The sequence below is a fragment of the Pipistrellus hanaki genome (assembly GCF_964339955.1).
Source record: "Pipistrellus hanaki genome assembly, chromosome: 11".
In the NCBI taxonomy this organism is placed as follows: domain Eukaryota; kingdom Metazoa; phylum Chordata; class Mammalia; order Chiroptera; family Vespertilionidae; genus Pipistrellus; species Pipistrellus hanaki.
Window position 1 is genome coordinate 7,030,545 of NC_140513.1, and position 27,054 is coordinate 7,057,598.

Genomic DNA, 27,054 nt, shown 5'->3' on the forward strand with positions numbered 1-27,054 from the left:
CTTCCCTGCTGGGCACCGGTTTCCTCTTCCGAGCAGCGGGCTGCTAGTCCCCGGCCAGGGCTGCTGTCCAGGCCCCGTGAGCTCCCAGCAGGCCCGGTGCACACAGTAGGTGCTGTTTTTCCCTTTACGGCTCAGACTGAACGTTCAGAAGTCTGCCCGGGTCTCTCACACCCAGTGAGCTGGGCACTAATTTCCCTTCTTTTCAGCGAGAGGCGGGGAGGGGGAGGAGGGGGAGGGATGGCCCTGGGCCGCCACAGGGACGCGGGCTCCCGCACGGCGGCTCTGACCCGCGGGGTCGCCGGCTCACCTGCACCTTCTTCAGAGCCACCGTCTTCCTGTCCAGCAGGCAGGTGGCCTTGTACACCTCGCTGAACTGCCCCCGGCCGATCTTCTTCTCGATCTGGAAGTCTGCCAGCGAGCAGCGGAAGGACAGGGCGTTCGGGTGCCGCTGGAGGGGAGACAGGGCAGCGGCGTCCAGCCAGGCCGAGGCGGGTGTGCCCTCCCCGGCGGCCTCCGAGGGGCAGGAGGGCTCCGATCGCCACCGCGCTGTCATCCTCACCGCCCGACCCCCGCTCTCCACACCCACCCGGTGCTCCCCGCGAGGACCCCGCTCTGCAGACAGAAACCGGGCTGCTGGCTCCCCCATGGCCCTTCTCACGCCCCCTCACGATCCCATCACGGGCTGGTCTGCTCCGTTCTGCCCGCCTCCCCCCGCACCCCCACCATGGGCCTCTCCGAAAGCGGGCTCCTGTCTCCGTCCCCTCCGTGTCCCCTGAGCCGAGCCACGTGCCGGGCATGTTTGCCGAATGACACGTGGAATGTGCTCAGCGTGGTGACCGTCCACGGCCACTTCTGGGTGCCGCCGAAACCGCACGCCCTCAGAAGGGGCCAAGGCCAGCACCCGAGGAGTCACGCGCACTCCGGGAAACCATGCCACGCTGCCTGCCGTGTGTTTGGACCTACTATGTGCCCGTTACTGTACTGGCTGCTTAGGCAGGTTTTGTGGCTTAGACCTTCCAACAGCCTTGTGAGTTATTAATCCCACTTTATAAATAAGGACAGGGAGTCCCCGTCCCCCCGCCAGGCAGTGGGAGCTGGGACTTGAGTGCCCGGGGATCGGAGCCAGCGGCACTGCTGGGTGACATGGGACCCTCCCTCTTTGGGCCTCAGTTTCCCCGTTGGGACTTGACGTGCTTGGAGGATGTGATCTCCAAGGGTCCTTGCTCTGGGAGCCTGGGCTCTCCTCCTCAGGGTGCGTGCTGGGTCCCCGCCCCCCTCCCCCCAGAGATGGCCCCAGAGCCCCCGCCCCGCCCCACAGCCTCCAGGGAGCTCCCAGAGGACCTGGGTGACAGCCAGCAGGCTGGCTGCCGCTCCAGCTGCACATCTGCATATGCGATGACCCAGATTTGCATTTCCTGTCACAACCCATTCGACCTAATTAGAGGAATGAGCTCCGGCGGAGGGGCAGGTCACTGGGGCAGCAGCACAGGCCAGGGGGCCTCCCAGGGCTGGCTGGGGCCCATCGCCGGGTGGCCTCTGCGCTGGCAGGGGGGTCACTGAGGGACACGGGCCTCCGGGCGCAGCCGCCTGAGCCAGCAGAGTCCTGACCCTGACTGCACTCCGGGGCTGTGAGCGGAAAAGGAAAGGTGACCGGAGCGCTTGCCCCGAAAGGCCAGGCCACTCTGTGCCGCCGCCTCCAAGGCCTTCCTTGTCCCGGGTGAGCCCTCGGCAAGCTCCGCTCTGGCCCGGGCGGCCGTGAGGCCGTCCACGGCCTGGCCTCTAACACCAGCCTCATAACACCTCCACGAGGCCCAGGGAGATGATCCGGAGTAAAAGGTCCCTGGAGCTCTGAACTGCGGGGCGAACACGGGCTGGGCCCAGACAGCGCACACCAGGGGGCTCACCGTCCGGATCCTGCCGGCCTCCTGGGAACTGCTCATCGGCTGGTCTGGGCCCGGCTGGCTCCCGGGGAAAATGAACAGCCTCCAGGGACACGGGGCCCAGAGCTCGGATTCAGGTCCACGTTCTGCCACTTCCTGGCCGTGACCCTTAGGCAAGCCCTTCTGGGCCTCAGTTTCCTAACCTGTGAGCCCCAGGGGGTGAGAAGGGTGAATGGAGGCACGCAGGCGGCACACACGAACAGCTGTGTGCCACCGTTGGCGTTGGTGTTGGCGTTGGCATGGCAGATGCCTGTGGCACAGCAGCACCTACTTCCCGGGGGCTGGGCGGGCGGAGGCAGGGTGTGTGAGGCACCCGGCCTGGCAGACGCCTGGCCCAGGCCGCAGTGAAGGGCGTCCTCACTGCGGTTACCAATGTCACAACCGCCCTCCTCCCCACGAGGGTCTGCACTGAGGGGAGGCCCAGCGCTGGGCTCTTTCGCTGTGAAAACTAAAATGGTTTTTACACAAAAAGAGTAAGATCAACGGCCTGCCATTTCCGAGATGCGGGATGTCACGCTGGATGTCTAAAGTTTACCATCTCACGTAGCCTCCGTGGCCCCATTTCACAGATGAGGAAACTGAGGCTCAGAGAGGTCATTTACCCAAGGTCACCTGGCTGCAGTAAAGCAGTGACATCTGAGACTGCTAGCCAAGGGATTGCACTCTCCTTGGCCATTTCTGACTCCTCAGCCTCTTTCCCTGGGCGGGAGCCCTGTAGTTCTCCCCCGAAGGTAGAGGAGATGGGGTGGAGGGCTGGGGAGGCAGTGGGGATGCCAACCCAGGCGCTGCAGCCGGCGGCAGGGGCCTGAGGGAGGAGGCCTGGAATCCCCAGAAGGCCACAGAGAGAAGGGGGCCTCTGGAGGCAACGCTGGGGGTCAGGCTAAGGAGCCAAGAAGATGGCGCAGGCTCCCAAGCCACCTCTGTCGCCAGCCCACCCTCCCAAGAAATGCTGCCAGGCTTCTGGGCCAAAGACGGATGTACAGGGAAGGGGGTACCTGGGACCCCCCCCTCCTCCGGAGAGCTGGGAGAAACCCCTCTTTCTCCTCCGAGTCAGATCAAATTAGGCCACACAAGCCCCACGTCCGGAGCTAATTTGAGTGAAAAATGTTTGAACCACAGTAAGCCTTGGCCATCGACAATTTTTTTTTTCTCCTTCTTTTCTCAAGCAGGAGCATAACATGCCATGTTAGAAGTATAAGAATGCATTCGCCCAATTAATTTCCTGAAATCTCATTAAAAAATGTAGCCTGACGAAGCCAGACTTCTGACCTGAATTTTAATCATCTTTACACTGGATGGGTCTCTTTCCCCCCCCTGATATTTGCAATGCATCGTTAATTCTAAGGCGACGGCTCCTGGGATTGCAGAAAGCACACTTCATCAGAGTGACACTTCCTACCCACCATGTCCACCTTTAAAGACGGCTGACACCGTGCGTAAGGAACGTGGGTACGTGGATGTGGCCGTGCGTTTCAAATCCACGCTGCGCGCCGGGCGTGGTTCACACAGAGTCCATACTGCCGGGCTCTTCAGGGGCCAGCCCCGCCCGGCCCTCCGCAATCCGGCTAATTCCAAACTCAACAAGGTGCCCGCGGGCCGCACGCCCAGAGCCACTCCCGCCTCTGCGCCTTCCGAGCCAGCGGGCAAGTTACTATGGCAGCGTTGCCCCCACCCCGCCAAACAGGAGCCCGAACAAGACCTGCTGCTCCGAGCGGGGGAGAGGAGGGAAGGAGGTGGGTGCGACCACCACGCCGAGCCCTCGGCCGGGACATCCACACGTGGTGCCATGGGAACGGCGAGCAAGACGCCCGGAGCGCGGAAGACGCCTGGTAACAAAACCTACCGTCTCCGCGGTCGTGGCTCCCGGCCGCCGCTCATTAACGAGCTCGGAGCTCGGGAGAGCGGAGCTTCATTACACACACGGAGGAGAGGCTCTGGAATCAGCTCCAAGTGACGTTCGAGCTGCAGGGTGAAGCCGCAGGGAGCAGCAGCCGTCAGCCAGAGGCTGGACACGTCCTGGACTTCCTCGCCCTCTTCCCTTCGGTCACCAAACGCAGGCGGTGTTCCCCCCGGACTCTCGGAACTCTTCGCTCCTGGGTCCCGCCTGGTTAAGGCTTAGGCTAAGGTGACCAGACGTCCCGGGACTTTTTTAAAACGCCGTGGGAAGCGGGACAAATTGTTCAAAATCGGGACTGTCCCGCCCAAAGCAGGTCGTCTGGTCACCTTAGCTTAGGCATCAGCTCACCTCCTCACCTCCTCTTTCCACCTTCCCTGGGCCACGAGCCTCAGCTGCCCGGGATCCAAAACCTCAACCCCGTCAACGTCGAACCCACAACGGGCCCCCCCTCCGCTGCAGAGTCCACTCCAAAGGACGCAGCGCGGGGGCCAAGCTTTTCGTCACGACTGGCCGTTCTACCTCATAGGAGCCCCGGGATTTAAGCCCTCGTCTAACCGGCCCGGCCCTGCACCTTCGGGTCTGGCTCTTCCCTCTTCCTGGAACACGCAGGCCCGAGGCACAAACGAGACAAGCGCTGGCCGAATGTACAACAAAGCAAACACTCCTTGAACTCTAATGACCGTCAACCTTTGGTCATTAAATCTTCTCTAACGACCATCGTTGGCTCGGAAATATTTTCCTAAAGGTCTGGGCCTGTGCAATGCTGTCCTCATCGCCTGCAAAGTCAGGCGCGGTTCTCTCTCTCTCTCTCTCTCTCTCTCTCTCTCTCTCTCTTTCAGCGCCGAAAACAGCGGAACTTGGCCCAGCCCAGGCAGGTCTGCACAGACTTCCAGATGGAAGACACATCAGCCAGGGCTTTCTCAGACAAGAACACGTCCTCCTGCTCGGAAATTCATGTGGCTCTTCCTGGGTCAGCTGAGCCTCGCCTTTCATTCCTGATGAAGATGCTCTGCAGCAACTTGGGCAAAAAACATAAAGATAGATGCCGTTTCTCAACTGCATTCATTCATTCATTCCCTGAATAAAAGCCGGCATATACTAGCTTTCCCGATTCCTAGTATATATGAATTTCACATATAATCCTGCCGTGTTCAGCAGACATATTTTCATATGCGGAGAGCTCTCAGAACTGTCTTGGGCGCAGGAGGTTATTACAGATCAGAGGGCTTCATTGTTCTTTCTATATTGGGGGTATTTCCAGCTCTGGACTCTTTAGCTGTGAAAACGAAATTAACTTTTAGACTATTACCGTAAGATCAATGACATCTCATTTCCGTAACACCCACGATGCTGGGTGGCAGGCTGAATGTTTAACGTATAGCATCCCACTTAGTCTTCATGGCCCCATTTTACGGGTGAGGAGACTGAGGCTCCGAGAGGTCAGAGGGATGGAGCTGGGGACGGAGCCCAGTCCGGTCCAGCGAGCAGCATTCCTGCCGGCGTGCAGCCTCATTCCCCCCCTCTCAGGATGATTTTGGGGAAGAGCAATGCCTCCTGCCATAAAGGAAAATGCCGTCCACTGCAGGTGTTTCTCCGTCCTGAACCAGGCAAGGTTCGGGCCCTGTATCTCCTCAGATGGCATTTAAATACCGGACGGAGACTGGAGGTCCCAGGCTGTCCTTTGTCCACCCAACCGTCCGCAGGCCCAGCGTCACCACCACTGTTCTTCCCGCTCCTGCAAACCTGGACCGGGGCACCGACCCGACAGGCGCTGGCCAACGCCGAGCCATCGTATCTAATGACACGCCACTATGTCATCACCGCGCCAACACGTGCGACGAGACGCCATGGCAGCCGCCGCCGCCGCCGCGGCCCAGCGCACCCTTGCTCGTGAAATAATTACGGGCTCTCTCCTCTGCCAAACGAGGCTGTAATTAACACTAATTGCTTGAAACGCAACTGGCTAATTCTGGGAGATTAATCAAGGGGGACCCGATTGCTGGTGAATGCTTAACGGGACAAATTGCTCCATTACCCGCGCAGGCCCCGCCCCCCAGCCATCGCCGAGAGGTCCGGTGGACTCCGGACCGGCAGTGCCCACGGGCTGCCCAGATGTCTGCGATCCACTCCCCAAACTCCATCCAGGAAATGGGCCCCTGCATCTGAGCCAGTGACGGAAACGGAGAGTATAGAGGCCCTCGGACCCTTGTGCACGTGTGTGTATGTGCGCGCACACATGCACACACACACACGCGCACACGCAGTCTCTCCTAGTTCATATGTCGCCTCCGTGTAAATCTGGGAGTGTGGCCTGAGGGGAGCACAGGGGCCTGAGAAGGACTTAGCACCTCTGTGTAGTGTGTAACCTGTGCAGCTCTGCCCACACAGGCTGCGCTCAGGCCGCCCGCAGGCCTCCGACAGGGACTGCGCAGTAGGAGGCTGTGACGATCCTTCATGGAGGAGGAAGGTGGCTGGCTGGCTGCCTCTGAGCCTCCCACTGACTGTGACCTCACATCCTGGGACACAAGCCAACCTGGACAATGACTTTTCATCATTCCAGGCTGCCCACAGGGCACCACGGCGACTGGCCCACCTGCTCTGCCCACGCCCTCTGGCCCCTGCAGGCCTGTGCTGGCCACTTCCTCCAGGAAGCCTCCCTGGCTTTGGGTCAGGCGCCTTGTGGGAGCTTCACTGGCTCCGAGTTTCCTGCATTCTCCCGTGAGACTGCATGCTTGGTTAGAGCAGACGGGGGTCTGCGTGTGTCCTGGGTGCACTACACGCATGTGCGGCATAATAACTCAGCAGGCATGGGGGGCTCCGGAGGACTCTCTGTGTAAGGAGGGAAGGAGCCCCAGGATCCAGTCCCCAGCGGGACATGCTCAGGGCCGTCACCGGGTGCCCGGGAACGGTGTGGAGCAGCACGGAGGAGGGGGAGGGGGAGGGAGAGGAGCAGGAAGGCTCCCAGAGCGGTGGCGTTCCTGAGGCTTGGAGGAGGGGGAGTTGGGGGGGGCGCTCCAGGCCAGAGAACAGCCTGGGGTGTGCGAGCAGCTCAGCTCCGAACCCCAACAGCTGCCTTCAGAAAGGCTGCGGAAGCCTGCCTGGCTCTCCGAGGCCACAGGAGGGTGAGGCGGGCGGGAGGCAGCCCGGGACTCCCCGCTCTGCTGGTTCTGGATAAAGCGGCTGAAAGGCTCACGGCACCGACCAGAGGGAGGCGGGCTCCGGCCCCGGGAAGGAAGGTCATCCTGACCCCAAGTCCTCCCTGCCCATTTCCTGCACCTCCTTCCCCCTCGGCGCCCCACAGCTCCCTCCACGTCCACCTTCTCAGCGTGCTGATCCCTCTGAGATAAAGAGGCTCCATTCACATGGGAACCCCGGGCAGGCCCAGCGCCTGCAGCCCAGCCAGAGGCCGGCTCAGAGAGGCTCCCCGAGTGCCCCGAGTGAGATGAAGGCTGGCCAGGCCAGGCAGGGAGCTCTGCTCCGTCCCTGGGAATGTGCAGGAGGCGGCTCTGTCTCGGGGCTCCCTGCCCCCCTCTTCCCCGTTGGCCAGGACGATTGTGTTGATTGTGTTCCTGGGAGACTCCCAGCCCCTGCGGAGAGAGGACAAGGGCTTACCTGTGGGTCAGGAGGGTGCGCGGGCCCTGGGGCGTGGCACAGGCTGCTGGGGTTCCCTCCGTGGGGCATGTGGCTGGGCTGTCCTGCCATCCTGCATGCCAGCCTCACGATCACGGGCTGCAAAAGAAAAGGAGGGCCTTCTTGTGTATCTGCCGGTTCCCTCTCTCCCCCGACAGCCGCGGGCGGAGGGAGCGCTTTCGCCGGCCCCGTGTTACAGGCGTGTGAGCGGCGGGCACAGCAGGGAAGCCCCTCGGCCGTGGCCGCCCAGCTCAGAAGAGGCGGGGCTGGGCCTCCACACCCTGGGTGACACACTTCCCCTCCCTTAGGCGGTCCTGACGGGGTTGCTAGGATTGCCCCTGATGGATGGAGGGGAAACTGAGGCTCAGCAGGGAAAAGTCTAAAGGTGGCCCCGGCCAGCAAGGGGGCACCAGACCCAACCCCACCTGTGCCAGGCTCCAAAGCCTCGCCAAGCCCCTTGGGCGTCGTTCTACACCCTTGTCCCCCGACATCCGTCCCACGTAACCCCAGGCTGGCCGCCTGGTGGTCAGGAGAGGCAGACCCTGAGCCAGACCTTAAGCAGCAGCTGCAGGAAGGGCCCTGCGTCCCCCTCTTGCCGGGCCCAGGGCACCGATCGCTGGAAGGCCAAGGCCATGGGTCCTCTCCCAGTCCTGCTCGAGCCTCTGTGCTCGAGGGAGCAACCCTCTCAGCCTCCAGGGCTTGTCACATCCGAGGCTCCCAGAGAGCGCGGCGACTAGTCACTAGTTGCCATAGTAACCGCAGCAGCGGCCCCTGGGTGCCACCATGTGCCCAGGCCTTCTGAGAATCACTCCCAATATCACTCTCCCTCCCGGTGTCACAGCAGACAAGCACCCCGGGGCAGGGATGGAGGCGCAGACGTGCAGACGCAGAAGCAGCTGTGGGGGCCCCAGGAGGACACCACCAGCCCCGTGACCCTCCGGGAGCAGCCTCCTCCTCGGAGGACAGGCCCTCATTCACCCACGAGCGTTTCTGCAGGACCTGCGTGTCCGGGGCCACTTCTTCCTCACACACCTTCCTTTTTAAAAAAATATATATTTTATTGATTTTTTACAGAGAGGAAGGGAGGACAGATTCAGAAACATCAATGAGAGAGAACCATCGACCAGCTGCCTCCTGCACACCCCCTACTGGGGATGTGCCCACAACCAAGGTACATGCCCGGGACCGGAATCGAACCTGGGACCCTTCAGTCCGCAGGCCAATGCTCTATCCACGGAGCCAAACCACACCTCTCACCTGCGTTTTTGGGTAACGCTGCTCTCAGCACTCACAGCAGGGGGCAGAGAGCGAGGCCACGTGGCGCGGGCGGCAGGGCACGGGCTGCGGTGCACACAGCTCAGGCCGGCAGGGCGCCCCCCGAGGAGCCCCTGCCCAGCACGGCCGGCCCGCCCCTGCGGCCTCCTGTCTGTGCCGCTGCCCAAACTCAACCACACATGGCATTCCGTGTGGTTCCTCCTCACGTACACAGAGGAAGGCAGAGAGAGCTCTTGCTGTCTCTTTTCTTATCTCCCATCAGTGTCACGGCGAGGGCACGGTGACGCCACGCCTGTTGCGAGGCCTCGGTCCCCGCACACCCCTCCCTGCGCTGCCGGATCGGCGGGCCCCCAGGGCCTGGGGCCTCCCCACCACGCCCTCCTCCTCTGCGGGGCCACCGCGGCCGCTTCCTGAAACGCGGATGGGACCGCGGCCCCTCAGCATCTGCCCGCCATCTGCCTGCCGCCGCTGGAGCCTCCCCAGTGACACGGTGAGAAGCCGAGCTCGAAAGGCCCCGGGATAAACAGATAAACACGAGCAGCTTCCCGAGGCAGCGCCGTGACTCCGGGGGAACCCTGAGCGACAAGGGGCCGCACACAGAGGGAGCGGCATGTAAAATGCGCATGAATTTTAAGATAAAGCCCGAGGCCCCTGCAGGCTCTGCAGCTGCTTGGGGCTGCACCCCCAGACCCCTCGGGGTGACATGTTCACCGTCCTCTGCCCTTAGGGGGACCTCTGGGGAAGGTGGGCGAGCTGTCTTCGCGGGAAGGTTCTGTCTCTATCGCAGGAGCACCGGCGCGGCCCAGGGAGCGTGCTCACCAGCCGGGCGGCTCACAGACGGCAGGGGCACCCTTCCCCGCGGCCCACCTCACACACGCTGCGGCCGGCCGGCCTGGGAGGCCTCTGACCCTGTCACTCCCCCGCTGGGACCTTGGGCGGGTCACAGGGGTCAGAGACCTAGGAGGTGTGTGCAAAGGTCACTCCCCACACCCCCACCCGGCGCTCCCGCAGCTGAGCTCCGAGGAGGCCGTCTGCACGCCCTCAGGAGCTTCTCAGGCCTCCCCGGCTCCTCACAGGGGAGCAGCGTGTGAGGAAATCGCCAAGATAAGCCAACCATCGTGTGCGCTCGCTCTGCCGGCCCTGCTGCCTGCGCTTCAGCTGTCCGCCCATCTCGTTTGGACCATTCCATGGAACGGGGCGGGGCCGCTTGTTGTCCCATTTTACAGATGAGAAAACCGAGGCACACAGAGGCTAAGAGACGTACCCAGATCACACGGCTCCCAGGCAAAAGGAGCCGGGATTCAAACCCACGAAAGCACCTTTGCCCCAAACCTCCGTGCTGCGCTCCTCACAGCCCCTCCCAGCATCCTCTGCTTCCTGCCCAGGGGCTCCCCGCTGAGCAGGAACGAGGTCTGTGCTGAGCGGGCCACGAGGGGACACGCCCCGCCCCGGGGCCCCCTGGCCCTTGGCCTGTGGGATGGCACCAGGGGCTACAGCACCGCTGCCCACGCCCTTTTCTGCCCCGGGGCTTTGGCAATTCCTGTTCCTGAGCGCCTTTCTGTCCGGAGCCGAACGGGAGGTGGGGCACCAAGCTCCCCAGTGTGTGTGTGGGGGGGGGGGGCGGGCGGGCTTGGTTCCAGAAAAGCAGCAGCCACAGAGGCCCCTGCAAGTCACAGCCCCCCAAGGGCTAGAGGGGGCCCCACCAAAGGCAGAGGCGGGGGGGGGGTCCCTGAAGGCGCCGAGCTTCCAGGGGGCCGGGTCTTTCCCATGCGTCCTGGGGCTGCTGGAGGAGGAATCGGGCTCGGAGGGGAGGCTCGGGCTGTGTCCGGAGTGAGCTGCAGAGGGGGGTGTGAACCCAGGCCTCACCGACTCCCAAGCCCCTCCTCGGCCCCAGGGCCTTCGGAACATGTCAGAGAATGTTCCTTCTTTTTTGTCTGTGCTTCCACAGAAACCAAAACCCCTTTATCCCAGACATTTCCTGCCAGGAAGTGCTTCTTAGGGGGCTCAGGCGCAGAGAGATCGGGACAAAGGGGCGTGGAGGGGGGACGTGGGGAGCGGGCGAGGCACCAGGGCGCAGGCCGCCCGGCCGGGTAACACGGGAGCTGCCTCCGCGGGCGCCTGCCAAGCGGTGGAACAATGAGGAGCCGGCTGCCAAGCCCGAGTCAGGGGCCAGCAATCCTCGGAATGTGAGACCCAGAGCCGCAGGCCACGCCGAGGGCCACCTCCGAGAGGGCCTTTCTCTGCAGGGAGCGAGGGTCCTGCATTTCCCAGCACTGTGAGCAGTGTGGCTTCCCGGCCTGGGCTCCGGGCGAGGGGGGGAGGGGGGGGAGAGAGAGAGAGAAAGAGAGAGAGAGAGAGAGAGAGAGTGTGTGTGTGTGTGTGTGTGTGTGTGTTCATACGCGAGCGACATGTCTACCAGACTCCCAGGGACCAAATCAGGAGGAGCCTAGGGGTTATTTGGGATGGGTGACCTTAAGTTACTCAGTTTCCTCATCTGGAAAATGGGGCCAATAGTAAAACCTGTCTCTGAGGGCAATCGAGAGGCTTGCACACGTTAACGGACAGGAACGCCGTAGAACGGAGCCTGGCACACCCACCGGCCCGAGGCTTTAGCTGCTCCCACTGTCCTCAGTGCTGACCCTGGGGCGATGGGGAGTGACCCCTCCATGTGCCAGGCGGGAGTGGGCTCAGAGACGGGCACGGTCCTGCCCAGGGTCTCACAGTGGGGACCCCAGGCCGGCTCTGCCTCCTGCACGGCGTGGTCTCTCTGGGTGACTCCGGAGCAAACACCTTCATCCCGGATGGGAACTGCGGCCACCTTTGCCAGGCTCCTCCCCCCCGGCCTCTGACAAGGCTCTCACCGCTGCCGGGAGTGACTTCAGGGGGACAGGGGAGCTTGTGTTTAATCCGGGCACTTCCTAGAAGGGATCAGCTCCCGCCCGGGGGATCACTCAAGTGGCCTTTCTGACCAAGCCTGTCAGGCTTCTGCCTCCCAATTTCTGGAAACTTCAGCCGCGTCGTCCCTCCTCTGTGCCCGCCCAACGTCCCTCCTCTCCTCGTGGAGGCCGGCGGCTCCCTGGGGCCCTTACCCTCCCAGGACCAGGTGACCCCAGGCCCCAGGAAGGCGCAGGCCAGGCCGAGGACCGGGCTCAGGGCAGGGTGGGGGGTCCGTGCATGGGGTGGGTGTTGTGGGGTTTCTGGAAGCGCATTCTTATACCCTGTGGGCGCAAGCGCGTGTCCCTTTGCTTCAAGCCCTGCGTGGAGACAGCGTGTCCCTGCCTTTCCCGCACGTGTGTGTGCAGGCGGTCGGGGTTCATCGGGGCCACGGGGCTGAGCCACAGAGGCGGGGGCACCACTGCCCCGCTCTGGGGGTGAAGGTGGCGGAGGCTGCAGGTTCTGCCAAGCCCCGGGGAGAACCACCCGCCGTCCTGGAGGCTCGGCCTCCGCGGCCGCCGGACCCCACGCTGGTGTCTCGGAGGGAGGCCCCTCCCCGTCCTTCCGCTCACGAGCACATCACCGCTGTTTCCCCGAAGCAGGACACCACCTCCTGCTCCACACCCTCCCCTGCGCAGGTGCACACACACACACACACACACACACCCTCCCCTGCTCTCACACACACACACACACCCTCCCCTGCACACACACACACACACACACACCCTCCCCTGCACACACACACACACACACACACCCTCCCCTGCTCACACACACACACACACACACCCTCCCCTGCACACGTGCACACACACACACACACACACGCTCCCCTGCACACACACACACACACGCTTCCCTGCACATACACACACACACACGCTCCCCTGCACACACACACACACACACACACACACCCTCCCCTGCACACACACACACACACACACACACACACACGCTCCCCTGCGCGCACACACACACACACACACACACGCTCCCCTGCACACACACACACACACCCTCCCCTGCTCACACACACACACACACCCTCCCCTGCACACGTGCACACACACACACACACACACACGCTCCCCTGCACACACACACACACCCTCCCCTGCACACGCACACACACACACACACACACGCTCCCCTGCACATGCACACACACACACACACACCCTCCCCTGCTCACACACACACACACACCCTCCCCTGCACACACACACACACACACACACACACGCGCACACACAGCTTCCTTCCCCCAAATGAGGGCCCAGCACGAGGCAGGCCCCTGCGGCTGTGTCCACTTGACCAGCAGGCGCCCGGCGGCCAGTGCCTAGGATGGATTCCCACTGCCTGGCCTGCGCCAGCCGGGAGAGGGCAGGGCACAGCCCGCACTGCCCAGCGCGCCCTCCGCAGTGGCCCTCTACGGCCCCACAGGAGGCGGGCAGCTCCGGCCGGGCCACTGGTGCTGTCAAGGCCGGGCCAGCCTCAGCATCAGCCAGCATCCTTGCCAAGCAGCCTCTCCTGCACCCCCTCCTGAGCTCCGTGACTTGATACCTTCCAAGTAGCCATTTTGCAGATGGGAAAACTGAGGCTCCAAGGAGTCCCAGGTGGCTATTATCTACATGATGCGAGGCGGCAGGGCAAGTTCAGGCCAGGAAACTGAGGGGCCCAGGGCCACCCAGCAGGCAATAGGGGGAGTAACCCTTGAAGCCAAGCCTGTCTGATGCCCCAGCCCACACGGCCTCGAAGAGAGCGTGAATGAAGGGCTGCCTGTGGCTCAGGCTGCCCCGGCCCCGCCCCGGCCTCCCTTCTCCTCTGGCCTCAGGATGAGCAGCCGTTACCCATTCATCACTTGACAGGAAGCAGCCAGCTCTCAGACCGGAGTCCCGGGGGCCTGGGAGCCGCGGGGAGCAGCCCAGCTGGTGTCTGGTTTCCTGAGCGGTCCCTCCGCCCCACCCCCAAAGCCACACTTGCTGCTCGGATTCCTGGGCCCCGAGACCAGCGGAGCCTGGCTTCCCTTAGACGGGGCCACTGGCAGCCCCTGCAGAGAGGTCCCGACCCTGCCGGGCGGCGGGCCGCCCACTGGGCCGGCAGAGCCTGGAGGCCACGGCCGAGGGGCGATGCCCACCCAGACCGCGGGCCTTGCTTCCCACTCAGCTCACTCCCCAGCACCGGCAGCTCGCCTCTCCTCACCCATCACCCACCCCATTCACCCCCTCCTCTCTCCAGAGCTCCAGACCCCAACCGCCAAAAGCCGCCGGCACCAAAGACCATCCTGGCCCAAATGGGAGCTTTGGCCTGACCTTCCCAAGTCCCCATCTTAGCAACGGGCCACCTGTCTGCCCAGGGATTCGGCAGGAACCCAGACTCACGGCACCCCACACCCCGCCCTCCCTGGGCCCACAGCGGGACTTCATCCCCCAAAGGAGTCTGCGCTCACCCAGAGCCTGGCCCTTCTCAGCGGCCCCTCCTGCCCCGTGGCCCAGCTGCTTCCAGGCCACCGCGGGAAGGCCCCCTCCAGCACACAAACCCCAGCCAGCCCATCCCCACCCCCACCTTCCTGGGGCGTCCCACACGACTGAGAAAGCCCTGCAAGCTCTGCCCAGCTGGTGGGGGCCTGCCTTCCCGCCCCCCGCCCCCCCACCCCTGCTCCCACCCCACCCCTTTGAGGAGGAAGACCTGCTGAGCCCGTCTCTGTGCCAGGGAGTTAGCACCTCAGCACGTTCCTGCCAACAGGTCGGCGATGCTCCACTTCACCCACGAGGAGACTGAGGTGCAGAGAAGTCAGGTGACTTGCCAAACTCGTGCAGCCAGTAAAAGGCATGCCCTGTCTGCACCCAGCTCCGACGTTTGCAGAGTCCGGCTTTCCGTCCCATTTGTGCGGGGTGATCCTTCCGGACCACTTTGGAGCGGGGGTCTCTCCCTCTGCTGGGAGCTCTGGGCCCCTCAGACAGGCTCGCCACCCCAAGGGGCCTTGCCCCCCAGGGAAATGAACTTGGGTCTTTCCTCAAGGCCTCGGCAGGCTCTGCTTCCCCTGAAATGAACTGTCTCCTGGCAAACCTGGCTCCTCCTTCACGGCCCCACCTGGCGCTTCTTCCAGGCAGCCTTCCCGGACTGCCCCCATGACGCCTGGCTCTCCATCCCTGGCGCCTGCGCTGTCACTGGCTGCCACATGTTTTCCTGGAGTGCAGAGGCCAAAACCCTCACCCTGTGGCCCCAGCGGGCTGCAGAGCGAGGACCGGGCACAGCCACACCAGCATCAGGAGGAAGGAGCCAGGGAGGCAGCTGGAGGGCCTCGGGGTGTGTGAAGAGCTTGCCCTGGGCCCAGGACACCACCCAGCAGCCCACCCAGCAGCCGCTCCCCAGGGCAGGTTCTTGAGCCCCTGGCCTCCCCTAATTCTCAGGTGGGAGGAACAGCGGTGCCTGCAGGGAGAAGGTTCTGTGGAGAGCTCACCGCTCCGCCACCAGGAAGGGGCCCCAGCAGCCAACACCCGCCCTGAGACAGCGCTGCTCTTTGTGCTTCCCCCGCAGCCTCAGGAGCTCTGCCAGAGCCGGGGTCACCCAGTGTGACCTCCTCCTCCCCCGCATGGTGGCAAAGGCCAAGTTCGGCTGATGGCACTGGCCCAGTGGTAGCCAAGGTCGAGTGCTCTGTCAGTCCAGGCTCCCGGGCCCCCCCCCCCCCCCCGGGCCTGACACTCTGCCACTTGCTGGGCACACCCTCCCGTAGCCCAAGGTGGCAGGAAAGGGGGAGGGGGGGCAGGGCGAGGGCAGGTACCTTGCAAAGTGGCTCCTGAGCGGCTCCTGAGCGGCTCCTGAGCGGCTCGGGGAGGCTCTGCTCGGCCTGGGCTGAGGTGGCCTCGGTGCCAGGGCGGGTGAAGGAAGAGGGGCCGGCCCTGGCTGCCTGGGACTTCCCCGGCCCGAGCCGAGCCATGCCCAGCCACTGCCGAAAGGAAACCCCCACCACACGCGGTTCCCGAAATAGCTCCGGCCGCCAGCTCGGTGGCGAATGGGAGTCATCACCCACCGTCGCCAGGGAGTGCGACGCTCACCAGGGGCTGGCCTGTGGCGCGGACACCGGGCGGTCTGGAGAGGGTGCCCGCCTGAGCCTCGGCCGGTGGGCTGGGAATGCAAGCGGAGCCCACTCCGGGACCGGCCAGTTCTACTCCCCCACTTTACCCGCCGGGAAACCGAGGCAGAAAGCAACAGACCTGCCGGGGCCACCAGCTCAGCCGTGGCAGCACCTGGCCAGGACCCAACCCCCTCCGCCCGCGCCACACCCACCCTGTGGCGAAGGGCTCAGCCTCCGGGCTCTGTCAGCCCTTCACCCCCAACGGCAAGCCCCAGGATCAACCCAGTCCGGGCTCTGGAGCAACGAGGGGCCCTTCTCTTGTCCCGGGAAGGACCCCACCCACCCCACCGGGGCCCAGCAGATGCTAAGAAGCACGGACCTTCTCGCTGTCCCTTTAAAAGCTTACCCTCATCTCTCTCTTGTGAACTGAGCCCCAAACATGTATTGCCAGAGCGGCCCTGGGTTCAAGTCGTGGAGCTACCTCATCCCTGTGGGGTGTGTGTCCCGTGTCCTCATGGGCAAAACAGGGACAAGAATAGGCTGCATCGCCCCGGCTGCCGGAAGGTTCCTGGCTTGACGTGAACCCAAAGTGCTCAGCCTCAGGCTGGCACACAACGGACACCCAGGCAGCGGGTGCGGGGCCTGTGCTGACTCCCAGACCACACAGATGGAAGCTTTGCTCTCACGGGGACAGAACCGTGGGGCACAGGGACAGATGTCCAGGAGCCAGAACAGGGCACGAAGATGCCCCAGGGAGAGGACGGAGGGGCGCTCGGGTCTGGCCAGGCAAGGTCACGGACAGCGTCTCACCACAGGTGGGGTTTGAGATGGCTTAGACGAGGGATGGGCAGGATTCAAACCAGAGGGGAGGGGGTTCTGGTGGAGGACACGGTGGGATCAGAGGCGTGGAGGCTGGTGCACCTGCAGTCAGGTGGGAGGAGGTCGGGGCAAACTCTATGATGGTTACTATCCTATCCTATATAATAAAACCCTAATATGCAAATTGTCCCCTTGGGAGTCTGACTGTTTGCTATGACATGCGCTGACCACCAGGGGGTGGCGCAGAAAATGGCAGGTGTCAGCGATGTGGCAGTGGAAGTACTGCCACCCCAATGGGCCCCGATGAGAGCGGGACCTCCACGGGATGGTGGAGCAGGTTAGCGGGTGGCGCCAGGACAAGGTGAGTGCAAGCAGGGGCTCAATTGTCCTGCTGATCGCCCCACAGACGCGACCAGCAGCAGGGGTGGGGCGGGACCACTCCCCTTCCAGGCTCCCAGGCACTGAGGGAGGCAGGTGGGTAGTGGGAGGGAACCCAGTCCCAATCAATTACCCCGCAGACAGGATGGTGGAGCAGGTGAGGGGGGGTGACAGGCAGGGCTGTGGGGCTGCGAGGCTGGGGCGTGAGCTGGGGCCGGATCCCCAGGCCACCCTGAGGGACCCCGCCCATGCACGAATTCATGCACCAGGCCTCTAGTTATCATTATAAGAAACCATGCTCATCCAACATCAATATCCCTGCGCCAAACATAACTGACAACCCGCTTAGCAAATCAGCTGCCACAGTAAGTCTGGTCCTCATTCTCGCAGGGGTCCTCAAACTTTTTAAAGTGGGGGCCAGATCACGGTCCCTCAGAGAGCTGGAGGGCCGGACTATATGAACTACTAATTCCTACTGTAACACCTTGGCTGCGCTCACTGCCCAAAAAACCTGGCGGGCAGGATCAGACTCCCCTGGGGGCTGCATGTGGCCCGCAGGCCGTAGTTTGAAGACCCCTGCTCTAGAGGATCCCAGTCTGGTGGCCATCCAGGCCCTTGGGGCTGTGCCCAGGGCAGGCAGAGGAACCCCCGTTAGGAGGAGGCTGGGAGAGGCCACACTGGAGCCTGCCGCGTCCTCCCCGAAGCTGATGGCAGAGCATTTCACAAAGGTACCGGGACGATGAAGCTGAGCCGTCTTCTCCTCCTCCCACTGTCTCGATAAAATAAATCTTGGCCCGCGGCTGGCGAGAGACCCTATATATTTACATGACGATCGTGCCTCATGATCACAGGGCCCGCGCTTCCGGCAGGCAGCGTGCGGCAGGGATGACAGGGGTCCTGGGAGACCCACTATTTTCCGGCGACTTTTATTGTCCATTATATCCCAGCGTTTACAGGGCTCTGCTCCGGGCCTGGCAGGAACAGCGCACACAGCGGGGCCCGCAGACCTTAATATTCCACCCGAGGGGATGCAGATCCGTCTGTGGGCCCCATCCCTCCCTCCCGTGGCTTTGTATGGCACTGAGACCCCGGGGAGCGCCCGGAGCGCCGGCGGGAGAGGGCTGGCCCGGTGGGAATATTTGCACCATGGGAATTGGCAAATGCTACCAATCAGAGCTTTGTACAAGTATCTCCCCCCGCTCTGCCCCTCTGCCCGGGAACCATTAACCACTCACCAGCACACCCTGGGGAGAGGGGACCCAGAGGATCATGGACTTAGAAGGAAGAGGTGTGTGGCTCCAGGGATGTTACTGACTTTTGGACCCTCAGCTTTCTTGTCTGTAAAATGGGGATATACCTGAACGGCTTGGGGCTGGGGTGAGATTACAGGATCTTATGGGAAGTTCCCTGGGTGACGCCTGGTCTGTGGCAGGTGGTTAATAAATGATAGCTATTTTCATTCATTCATTCATTCAACACTCACAGAGCCCCTGCTCTGTACCAGACCCTGTCTGAGTGACAGGGATACGGAGATGCCCCAGGGGAGACAAATATCAGGTTCTTCACACCCAAACAGGTCTCCGTTCTTGGTCCCCTGCAGAGGGATTTTTACCCACGTCATCTTAGGAAGCCTCGTGACAATTTTGAGAGGAGGAGGGCAGAGCAGGAAATATGCCCATGGTTGAGACGAGGTAATGGGGTTCAGGGTGGGCATGGCTGGCCCTAGGCCCACGCCAGGGGGCAGCAGGCCCACCACGGCACCCATCTCTGGATTCCCGGGCCCCGCCTCTTGGGCGGGCAGGAAGAGGGGATGAGGCGAGCTGGCAGGGCTCACCCACCCATTCCACAGATGAGGGGACTGAGGCTCAGAGGGGTGGTGGCTGGGCGCCCAGCGGAGAGCAGGAAGCCACCAAGCCCCCCGGTTCCGACGGCCAGGAGGCCTGCAGAGGGGACGCGCCTGGCCGGCTCCCTGGCCTCCGCACGGAGGATCGGAGGGGCACTAGGCTGAAACAGGAGAGCGAGGAGAGCGCAGACAGCTCTGATGACTCAAGTGACCTTTGCAACCGGGAGGCGGGCGGAAGCGGGCGGCATTTCTGGTGGGTTTCACCCCACTTCCTAGAAGGATGCGTCACCCGCGTTCGCTGAGTCAGCACTCGCCCGCGTCCCGGCGGCACCTCTCGCTCCGCTCGTCCTCAGAGCAGTCACAGGCTGGCAGGTGGGGGCCGCCCATCTGTCTGGGGGGCACCTTTGGTTTCACAGATCGGGAGCGCGGGGCCCAGACGGGAGGAGGGAGGCTCAGGGACACACAGCGGGACCTCAGCGGGTCAAAGGCTGGCTTTTCTGTTTTGGGAGAGAGGAAAGGAGAGACCCTCTAGAGCAGGGGTCCTCAAACTTTTTAAAGTGGGGGCCAGATCACGGTCCCTCAGAGAGCTGGAGGGCCGGACTATATGAACTACTAATTCCTACTGTAACACCTCGGCTGCGCTCACTGCCCAAAAAACCTGGCGGGCCGGATCAGACTCCTCTGCGGGCCGCATGTGGCCCGCGGGCTGTAGTTTGAAGACCCCTGCTCTAGAGCTTTAAAAGAAGAAGAAAAAGGGGAGGGGAAAAAAGAACAAGAAAAAAAGAACTAGCAGCTGAATAGAATTGCAACAGGGCCCCTGGCCAGCCCAAAGAGGTTTCTGAAATTCTGGGCAGTCTGAATGCTGCCGGCGGAAGGGTCACGAGATTTCCTTTGCAGAAGGCGGAGCTGAAAACGTCTGACTGGGGGGAGGGGAGAGGGGGACGGGGAGGGAACGGTCCATGGGACTGGGAGTCCTGAGTGTGAGCCTGGCTGCCCCCAGTGACTTTCTGGGTGACTATGGGCCAGTCCTTTACCCTTAAGTGTTATTAACCCCCCTCCCCCAACACACACACACAGTACATTAACTCCATTTTACAGAAGGGGAAACTGAGGCATCAAAAGGCCAGGCACGCTGCCCATTGTAGGAGGGAGATCTGGGATGTGAAGTCAGGTTGTGTGGCTCAGAACCAGGCTCCCAACGCCAGGCTGGTCCCTCGTGCCAGGCGGCCCTCCTGCCTCAGGGGCTCGGTGCCTGCGGCACTGCAGCCAGCAGGCCTAATTCTGGAGGCACAGACCCTCCTCCCCGCCTCTGGCTGCCGCTCCCGCTGCTGCCTTTTCCGTGAACCGATCGCTCCGGTTTGCTCAGCAGCCGTTCGAACCGCCGCCCAGGGGGCCCTCGGGAGACGCCCCGCCCCCGGCAGCCCCCGGCCCCCGCCCTTTGAGGCTTGCTGGGAGCCACGGGTCGGAGCAGGAACGGACGGCCCCGCTCTGATGTCCGTTCTGGAGCGTTAACCCGGGCCCGCCTCTGGGGCCGCAGGAGGGAGACGGCCATTCAGGCGTCCAAGAAAGAGAGAAAGAAGCGTCTGTCCACGGCCAGGCAGGCTGCGCCGCGGAAACGACGCTACCAGCAGGCGAGGTGCAGCCCAGCTGTGCGCGACCCCCAGGAGCCGGACCTGGGACGGTCCGCGCGGAAGGTTCAAAGTCACCAAGCCGAGAAATCTGCCTGGATGCTCGGCCGCGACGTTCCCGACGGAATACGGTTCCGTCCCCAAACCCGGGCTTGTCTCCCAAAGCAGAATGCCTCCGGCAGCAGACTTCTGGCTTCCACGCAGCCTGCCGGCCTGCTCCCCTCAGCTCTCTCGAGAGGAACACTCATGCTAAGGAGAACAGCCCCAGCACGCGCCCCGCACCGGGTCCACCTGCCACTCCTTAGGTGGGTGTGACCATCTCCATTCTGCAGACAAGGAAACCGAGGCTCAGGGGGCACATCCGGCAGGGTGGGGTTTGGAATCCCGTGTCAGCCGGAGTGCAGAAAGTGGGGGTGAGCCCCAACGAGAGCTGCGTGGGCAGGTGCACGTCTCGTGGCGCACACATCCAGCCCTCCGCGGGCACGGGAGGAATGCCGGCAGGGGGACAGGTGGGGACGAGGTGGCCCAACTGCAGCCAGAACAGCTTCAGGAGGCGGCCTTCGTCCCGCCTTTTCAAAGACACTGGAATCCACTCACTGGGAACATGCCGGGCCCCCAGGAGACCTCTACGCGCCATTCACATGTGGTGTCAGCGGCAGACAACCGTTACACACGCCGGCAGTTCCGGGAGCCGGGGAAACCCTGCATCCGTGCACGCGAGGTCTCATGAACCCTGCATTTGAGGCTCAGGGCAGAGATGTGTCCGAGGACATCCGACGGTCTGTCCCGCAGTGGACAGAGGAGAAGGGGGAGGGCACTCCAGGCAGAGGGCACAGCGCGTGCAAAGGCCTGGAGGCTAGGCAGCCCACACGAGCTGCGGGGCAGGGGCCCAGGGACCGCCGTGGCCTCGGGTCTGCAGAGGGCGGGGTGCTCGGCAGGACGGACCGACAGGGCGCCGTGAGCATGTGCCCCACGGCTAGTCCCGGAGCAAAGCCAGGCCCCGAACTCTGCTCTCCAGACCCCCCTCCGGGGCTCCTCTGCGCACCACTCTGCTTCCCCTGCACCGGGCCCACGTGCAGTGTTACCCGATGGGCCAGGCGGTGATTCAGAGCCCCAGATGCAGTTCGGCAGCATCTTTCCCCATGACCTCGGCACCCTGCCCCGGTCACCTCGGGTAACTGTGTGCCCACAGACAGGAGGAAGGAGATGCCCACAGAATCTCCCTCTCCCGAGACCAGGCTGGGATATACTCTCTCTTAGTTGGTGAGCCTTCATCGAGCTCCCCCGGTGTGTCCGGCTCTGTGCTAGGCACACAGATTCCTGCGTCGTGGTTACGACTTCTAACTCGCTGTCCTCATTCTCTGGAGAAGGACAGGGCTGGCATCATGACCCCCGTTTCACAGGCAAGGAGCTGTGAGCAGAGAGGCCCTGGGTCCTGCTTTCTCCAGATCACTGCCTCGGAGGTGTCGGGCTGGGACGCGGATCCGGAAACGTCTGACCACAGCGCCTCTGCCAAAGGAGATAAGGGTCCCTGGGGGGTGGACTCAGCAGGGGTCCCTCCTTCCCGGCCTCTATCCAGGCAGCAGGCGGAGGGTGCAGGGGCAGACGCCACGGGGAACGGCGGGTCCTGGTCGTCACGGGCGGGGCTGCTGCCCCGGCCCAAAGGAGCAGGCCGCAGCGGGGCCTGTGCTGAGCGCGGAAGGTCCCCGGCCCTCAGCCGTCCTGGCCGATGCTGCCGGAGGACTACATGCTGGCGGCCTGTGTTTAAGAAAAGCGTGCGAACGTGGACCGATCCGCTCACCTCTGGCACCTGCATTCGAGCACATAAACAAGCCTGGGACACAGAGAACCCCTGGCCAGGTCAGCTCCCGGAGTCTCGGCGTCTATTCAGACCTGGCCCTGTGTGGGGACGGCCCTCAACCCGGACCTGAGTCCTGGGTGCGCCTGTCTCCTCCGCAGGAATGTCAGCCAGCGCCTGGGTCTGCTGGTCTGTCCTGTGCAGCCCCGGCCCAGGGCCTGGCACGGAGCATGCCTGACACACTGTGCTGCCTCCGTGCCATCCTCACCCGCCGGTGCCAGGTGGCCTGGGGGGCCCTCCTGGGAACCCCGCGTTAACCCAACTTAAATGGCCACAGGCACTCCAGCATCCTCTCGCTTTGCAGCACCCTATCCAGACAGGCCTTCCTGCTCACCCCTGGGTCTCTGCCCTGGGTTAAAGAGCGATTCTATAAGCTCACATCTACCTGGGACCTGGGGATGTGGCCATATTGGAAAATAAGGTCTCTGCAAATGTAATGAAGTTAAGATGAGGTCATACAGGATGTGTGTGGCCCTAATCCAATGGCTGATGTCTTTTTTAGAATATATTTTTATTAATTTCAGAGAGGAAGGGAAAGGGAGAGAGCGATAGAAATATCCATGATGAGAGAGAGTCGTTGATCGGCTGCCTCCTGCACGCCCCCAACTGGGGATCGAGCCCACAACCCGGGCATGTGCCCTGGATGGGAATCGAACCCAGGACCCTTCAGAATGCAGGCTCTATTCCCTGAGCCAAACCAGCGAGGGCCAATGGCTGGTGTCTTTAGAAGAAGACTTGGACACAGACACATGGGGAAAGGTCACGTGATGACAGAGGCACAGAGCCCAGTGCTGTGTCTCCAAGCCAAGGACGCCAAGGGTGACCGGTGGCCACGGGAGGCCGGGAGAGAGGCCTGGAACAGTCTCCCTCGGCGCCTCTGGGAACCCACCCTCCGGACACCCTGAGCACGGACTTCTGGCCTCCGGGACTGGGAGAGAGCACACGCCTGCTATCTTAAGCCACACAGTCTGTGGGATTTGGTTGAGTTGGCCCCTGGAATCAGCTGTCTCCCAGCCCGCCCGGAGCCCGGAGCCCGGAGCCCGGAGCCCGGAGCCCAGCCAGCCCGCACGTGCGGCTGCAGCTGGCCTCGCGCTCCGCCCGGAGCTCCCTGGGCTCGGCTGCTGCTCTGGCGCCGCCAGGGGAACGCACCAGGGGCTCCCGGGCCCGGAGCCTGCACAGGCCCCGCAGGCTGCCCTCACACCCAGAAGCAGAGCCGGAAGTCGCCAACTTTTCCTGGATAAAGTTTCCCACCATCCTGCATCGGAAGGATGTAAGAAGAATAGCCAGTGCCACGCCTGTCCTGAAGCTGTCTCTGCTCACGCGGCTCGGCGACCCTCTCCCAGAACGCGGGGGCCGGGCCTGGGCACCAGCAAACGGATCTAGTCACGGGTCCTCTGGGCGATCATTTCGTGGCCTCCTCCTCCTCAGTCCTGTGAGTCCACAGGAGAGGCTTTCTCCGTCTTGAACATGGAACCGGTAGATTCCAGTTACCTGGTGGGGAATTCTGGTGAATTCCCTCTGAGCACTGGGGCACCCCCCAGCCTGAGGGAGGCGGCATGCCAGGCCTGTCTGGAGGAGGGGGCAGGAGGAAAAGAAAAGGAACATAAAAAGCAGGAGAGGAAGAGGGACGCGCTGACCCTTCCTCCGAAGAGAACACGGAGCCGTGGAGTTGCGCAACGGGCAGGCCTCACGGCCATGCCTCCCGCTCCCCTCAGAGGCACCTCGTAAACCCGCGCCACGCAGGGAGCGGCCAGATGCCGGCTGTGGAAGCATCTGGCCCGGCGGCCGATAACCCACCAGGAGCGGGTCCCCCTGTGCCACGGGGACCTCGCACCCACCTCTGCCTCCGGTGACCAGGGAGGGCTGCCGGGAGAGCCACCCCGGGGACAGAGATTCGTCTGAGCACGAGGAATGCTTTTCTAGAAACCAAGAGCTCAGGTCCCGTGTCAGAGGTGCCAGAGGCTGTGGACCTGCTGCCCCGAGCTCAGGCGAACGGCCTCGGGGGTGAACCTGCCGGCCGGTCTCAGGCGCAGGGCAGCAAACTCTGCTGGTAAGGCCTGACGCCCTCGCCTTCCCGCCGGAGTCCATTGCTCCCTCCCTCTCTCTCTCCCTCCCTCCCTCCCTCCCTCCCGCTCTGCACGCCCAGGCCTGGGGCAGGGTGGGCCCCAGTTCTTAGGAAGCCAGGAAACACACTCTTTTCTGGGCTAAATGCCCAGATTCCTTGAGCAGTCACAGGACACGCTTTTTCTGAGCCGATCCAAAGCCACGAGCGTGGACTGGAAGCTTCTCGGGGCGGTGTGGACCGTCGTCGGGGACACAGACAGGCGCACCTGGAATTCCGGGCCCAACGCGGCCAGCGAGAGAGGCCGCAGCAGCAGCAGCGTCTGTCCCCGTGGGCCTCAGTTTTCTCTCTCTTTCTTTCTTTCTTTCTTTCTTTCTTTCTTTCTTTCTTTCTTTTTTCTCTCTCTCAGTTTTCTTTAAACACACACACACACACACACACACACATACAACCAAACAAAACGGGGGTCCATTCATTCTGTCATCAAGCATTTTCTGAGCGGCTCACGGAGCCAAGCCCTGTCCCAGGCACCCCTGCCCCCCAAGAGGTGGATAAAGAAAAGGCTCTTCTTGTGACAGCAAAGCATCCTGGGAGGGAAATGCAGGCAGGGAGTGGGCCATCCTGCAATGAGGGTTCCCGCTTCACAGGGTGGCTGGGAAAGTTACATCAGACCGTGCAGCACAGTGCTTAGCGCACAATCAGCACTCCGCCGGTAAGCAGGGGCCTCCCAGCCCCACGGCCGGGGTCGGGTAAGGGGTAACCGAAGCCGGAATGAGAAGGGCGGGAGCGGGCTGTAGGAACTGGCCGGGCTGGTTGGGGACCCTGATGGCCCCCGGTTTCCCAGGGAGCCACGGGGGGTGCCCCCCATCTGGCCTGGTCCTAGGAGACGCCTGCTCTTTCCTGGTCGGGAAGCCCTGCCTCTGGCATCACGCCCCAGAGTCCTCCCAGCAGGACTACGCCCAGAGGCACTGTCCTCCCTGTTTTTAAGTCGGGGATCCTTCCCTTATTTGCTGAGAAATCTGGCCCAAGTCCCATCACCTCCCCCAGCCTCCCTCCTGTGGTCTGCGATGGAAGGAGGTCTCCCGAAAAGGCTCTCGGTGCCATGAGACTCAGAGGCGAGGGCTGGGGAGCGCCTGGCGCCAGGAGGCCCACCCGTCCCCTCTCTGCCCCGCGCTGATGGGGCGGGTGCCCCAGAGGAGGGGACGACCCTCACGGGGAGGCAGTGAGAAAGAGGGAAGGGGGAGTGCGGACACTGGCCTGGGCCCTTGGGTGAGGCGACCAGACGTCCTGCTTTTGGCGGGACAGTCCCGCTTTTTAACGATTTGTCCCGCGTCCCGCGGCGTTTTAAAAAATCGGGACTTCTTTAATACGCCATGGGACGCGGGACAAATTGTTAAAAAGAGGGGCATCTGGTCACTTACCCTTGGGGAGCCTGGCGTGGGGAGGGAACGGCCCCGCAGAAGCAGTGGAGTCGGCCGGGCCGGTGTTTGCTGGGTGTCTCGCCCGCAATCCCCACCTCCCTGAACCAGCCCCTCCGGCGGAGACATGGATTCTGGTGACGATAACACGAGACCCCGATACACCGAGTCACCCCGCCAGGACCTGACACGGTGGCCTCCTGCTCCCCATTCACCCACTCAGCGTAAAACCATCTGGACCTCGCCCAAAGGTGCTGGGCAGGCCCCGCGGAGGGCGGGTGGGAGGTGTGGCTGGGCCCCCGGCGGGCAGAACCCGGCTCCTCTGGAGCCATCCTGCCTCACCCGGCTCCGTGAGGAGATGCAGGGGGCCGCGGGCTGGCCCGGGCGCACCGTCCTTCGGACCTGTCCTCCGTGGACAGAGCCTGGGAACGGCCAGCTCACCCGCGGGGTGCTGCCTGCCCACCCCACGGCCGCACCCCAAACCTGACGCCAGGAGCGCCCCCTCGCGGGGTGCCACACGGCAGCCTGGGATAGGCTGTGACCCCAGCCCAAGCCACAACACACACACCATGCCCCGGACAGACGGGCAAACTCGGGGCTGCTCGTTTTCACGGCTTTCCTCGGACTTCTCCAGACCGATCAGTCAGCCAATCATCAATCAATCAATCAATCAGGGGAGACCTGGAATCGAATCGCAGGAACGACACCGGGTGCTCCCCGGAAAGGCGTCAGACCGGGCTCTTGCAGATTAATGAGCCGGCCTGGGGGGGGGGGGGGGGAATGTATTCCTCGCAGACGCCGGCACGGTGATGCTCTCCCATTAACTCCGGCTCCTCTCCTCCCCGGGAGTCAAAACAGCTCCCCTGACGGGAGGAAGAAATGACGCGCAGAAACCGGGATTCAGGGAAGATAACACATCCCTGGCACTGCCTCTCCCTCCCCAGAGCGGTGCTGTGAGCTTTCCATATTTTATCATGTATTCTCACATTGTCCCCGGCGAGCGGCGGGCGGCGGCCTTGTCTGTCACAGGAAAGCTGCGAGAGAGGCTGAGGGTGTGAGGGTGAGCCCCCCTCCGCCTGCACCCCCACCCCCCGGCTCTGACACCCGGCGGGAGAGGGCTGGGTGGGTGGGGGTGGGAGGAAGCCGAAGGTTGTGTTTGAGTGGAACTGCGGCCTCACAGGCAGCCGAGAGGCTCCGGGAGAGGCCAGGGGGCATCCACACCGAGGCCTCCTTGCCAGCCGCAGTCTCATGGCACCCCCACCCTCACCAAGCCATTTCCACACACGCC

The 27,054-nt window shown here is 63.1% G+C and overlaps 1 protein-coding gene across 1 annotated transcript in view; it reads right to left on the minus strand.

Moving 5' to 3' along the window:
* The window catches only part of NEK6 (NIMA related kinase 6), a 65,131-nt gene that overhangs the window by 22,453 nt on the left and 15,624 nt on the right, over positions 1–27,054 (minus strand). The window contains exons 2-3 of the mRNA XM_084898413.1: positions 7,450–7,566; positions 308–448 (exon numbers count right to left, since the gene is read on the minus strand). Coding sequence (XP_084754539.1) covers positions 308–448; positions 7,450–7,539 — 231 coding nt within the window. The 5' untranslated portion in view covers positions 7,540–7,566. The remainder of the gene's footprint in view (positions 1–307; positions 449–7,449; positions 7,567–27,054) is intronic.